This window comes from Geospiza fortis, unplaced genomic scaffold (genome assembly GCF_000277835.1).
Source record: "Geospiza fortis unplaced genomic scaffold, GeoFor_1.0 scaffold1683, whole genome shotgun sequence".
NCBI lineage: Eukaryota > Metazoa > Chordata > Aves > Passeriformes > Thraupidae > Geospiza > Geospiza fortis.
Genome location: NW_005054665.1, coordinates 221,694 through 224,151, shown reverse-complemented (window position 1 = coordinate 224,151; position 2,458 = coordinate 221,694). Strand labels below are relative to the sequence as shown.

At 67.2% G+C, this 2,458-nt stretch overlaps 1 protein-coding gene across 1 annotated transcript in view; it reads right to left on the bottom strand.

Annotated features, from left to right (window-relative positions):
• LOC102040747 (collagen alpha-1(XVIII) chain-like) overlaps positions 1 to 2,458 on the bottom strand; it is a 5,079-nt gene that overhangs the window by 2,411 nt on the left and 210 nt on the right. The window contains exons 2-7 of the mRNA XM_031065014.1: positions 2,273 to 2,383; positions 1,797 to 2,102; positions 1,030 to 1,149; positions 900 to 953; positions 360 to 461; positions 140 to 184 (exon numbers count right to left, since the gene is read on the bottom strand). Coding sequence (XP_030920874.1) covers positions 140 to 184; positions 360 to 461; positions 900 to 953; positions 1,030 to 1,149; positions 1,797 to 2,102; positions 2,273 to 2,383 — 738 coding nt within the window. The remainder of the gene's footprint in view (positions 1 to 139; positions 185 to 359; positions 462 to 899; positions 954 to 1,029; positions 1,150 to 1,796; positions 2,103 to 2,272; positions 2,384 to 2,458) is intronic.

Below are 2,458 nucleotides of genomic sequence, written 5' to 3'. Positions count from 1 at the left end.
GAGGCTGCAGTGGAGCAGTGTGGAGGTTGGACTGGGCTGCTTTGGGACTGTGCCCCCCATGTTCCCATTCCTGTCCCCTCCCAGGGCTGAATGTCCCTGGCTGGGGCAGCACAGACATGGGCCAGGCAGGGACTCTCACATGGGGGATGATCGCTCCATAAATCTCTGGTTCCTCTTTGCCATCCTGCAAAGGAAGAGGGAGAAGACTGACACTGATCTCCATCTTCCCTCTCTCCATTTTCCCTTCTTCCCCTCTCCTTTCTCCACCCCATCTGGGTCCTGTGGGGTTGCCAGTGGGGTGAACCATGTCCCCAAGGCTGGGCTGGGGTCCCTGGGCACCCCTTCCCCTGGCCACTCACCGTCTGGTACCTGCTGATGGATCCCCATGAGCCCGGCTGGCTGCCAGTGCTGGGGAAGGGGAGGTGCCCAGGTTTGCAGCCGTGCTCCCCATAGCAGCACCCCTGGGTGAGCCACAGAGAGAGGCAGGGTTAGAGGCTGTGCTGAGGCTGGGGGGTGGCTCTGGGGTGTGCTGGGCACGTTTAGGGGTGGCACAGGTGTGCACACGTGTGCCTCTGCATGTGCCATGGCGTCCCTCCTCCCCCACCCTGTGCCCCGAGGGGAGGTGAAGGGTTTTGGGGGAGCAAAGGCAGCACAGAGGGCTCGGGTGTGGGGATGGGACCCCCCAGCCTGCTGCTCTCCCCCCACACTACAAACCGGCTCTCCAGGGTCGCCCTTTTCTCCCTGGAAGGGAAGTGAGAGATGCTGTCAGTGCCCAGCTCTGGGGGTCCCCAGGCCTCCCAACCCCCCCAGGCAGTGCTGCGCCTCACAACCAGGGTACCACCCAGCGTGGAGATGGTTGGTCAGGGTGCCGGGACCCCTGCCCATGGTGCCCAGCTCACCTTGGGGCCCGGCAGCCCGGCTAGCCCACGGTGTCCAGCGTGGCGTGAGTCACACTGCAAAGAGAGGATGTGTGGGGTGACACTGGGCTTCCCCCTCACCAGGACCCACAGCCTGGGACCCCCTACTCACCCTGTAGTCCCCTGGTGGTCCTGGTGGCCCCATGGGACCGGGCATGCCCGGGGACCCTGGCTCTCCAGTCCGGCCAGGGCTCCCTGGCATGCCTGGCAGCCCATACTCGCCCTTCTCACCCTGAGGGCAGATGGCACAGGGTGGTGAGTGTGCAGTTGAGCCCCTGGGCTGCCCCAGGCCCCACAGTGGCAGAGCTGGGGCAGCCCTGGAGTGCTCTGAGGGCTTGGTAATGGGGCTGCTCCCCCAGGGCAGGGAGAGGGGCTGGTGAGCCCAGGTACCCCATCCCAGCCCAGGGCCATGGACAGGGCTGGGACCCCCTTACCTTTGGTCCTGGGAATCCTGGCTCCCCTCGGAGCCCTGGTTTGCCAGGGTGTGATGCAGATCCTGGGGGACCAGGGGGTCCTTCGTGCCCAGGCACCCCGGGGGGACCCTGTGGCCCTGGGAGTCCGGGTGCCCCTGGGGGTCCATCTGGCCCAGCTGAGCCTGGAGACCCTGGAAGTCCTTCAGCCCCAGGAAAACCGGGTGGCCCCACGGCTCCTGGAGGGCCTGGGGGTCCTGGCTTTCCCTCCCGCCCAGGGGCCCCCTGGGGGCCATCATGGCCTGGATAGCCGGGGGGTCCGGGCATGCCAGGCAGCCCGGGGGGACCTGGGGGTCCTGGGTTTCCTGCTGGGCTGGAGATTCTCAGCTGCTTGTCAGGTTGGAGGGAGAGAGGAGAGGGAGCAGAGTCAATGAGCTGCCGTGTCGCATCCCCTGGTCCTGCTGCCCACCCGCACAGCCACAGGTCCCAGTCCTGCCACCTCCTCCAGTCCCACCGGCACGGAGCCTGCGGCCAGCACCGGCACCACCGCCCTTGTTCCGGTGCTCACCTCGTTCTCGGATCTCTCAGGGAGTGCAGCAGGCGCGGGTGCGCCCCGGGCTCCCCGGGCGCCCGGGGGTCCCGGGGGCCCCGGTGGTCCCGGAGGGCCCCGGGGACCCTGGAGACCTGGCTGCCCTGGGCTGCCCGACTTCCCCCTCTCCCCTAAGAATCCGGGCTGGCCTCTCTCTCCGGGGAACCCTCGGTCACCTTTCTCTCCCTGCAGGGGAAATTCAGAGCCTGGCTTCACCTTCTGGCACTTTTCTCCGCTGGAGCCCACCACGGGCACCTGCTGACTCCCCCCCTGGGGCCACCGGAGTCACTTCTCCCCCCAAACCCCAAATTAGAGTCCAAATCCTGAGCAAAAAGGGTTTAGCTCAGACAAAAGACCATCACGGTGGGTCCCTCTGGGTCCCTGCGGGAGTTCCAGCGCACCTTTGGGCCGGGAGGGCCCGGAGGGCCGGGGCGCACGGGGCAGACACAGCCGGAGGTGTTGTGCACCTGGAGAGGGAGAGAGTGGTCGTGAGCAGCGGGGCCGGAGCCCCGAATGGCGGGTCCGACACAGGTGCCCCGCGC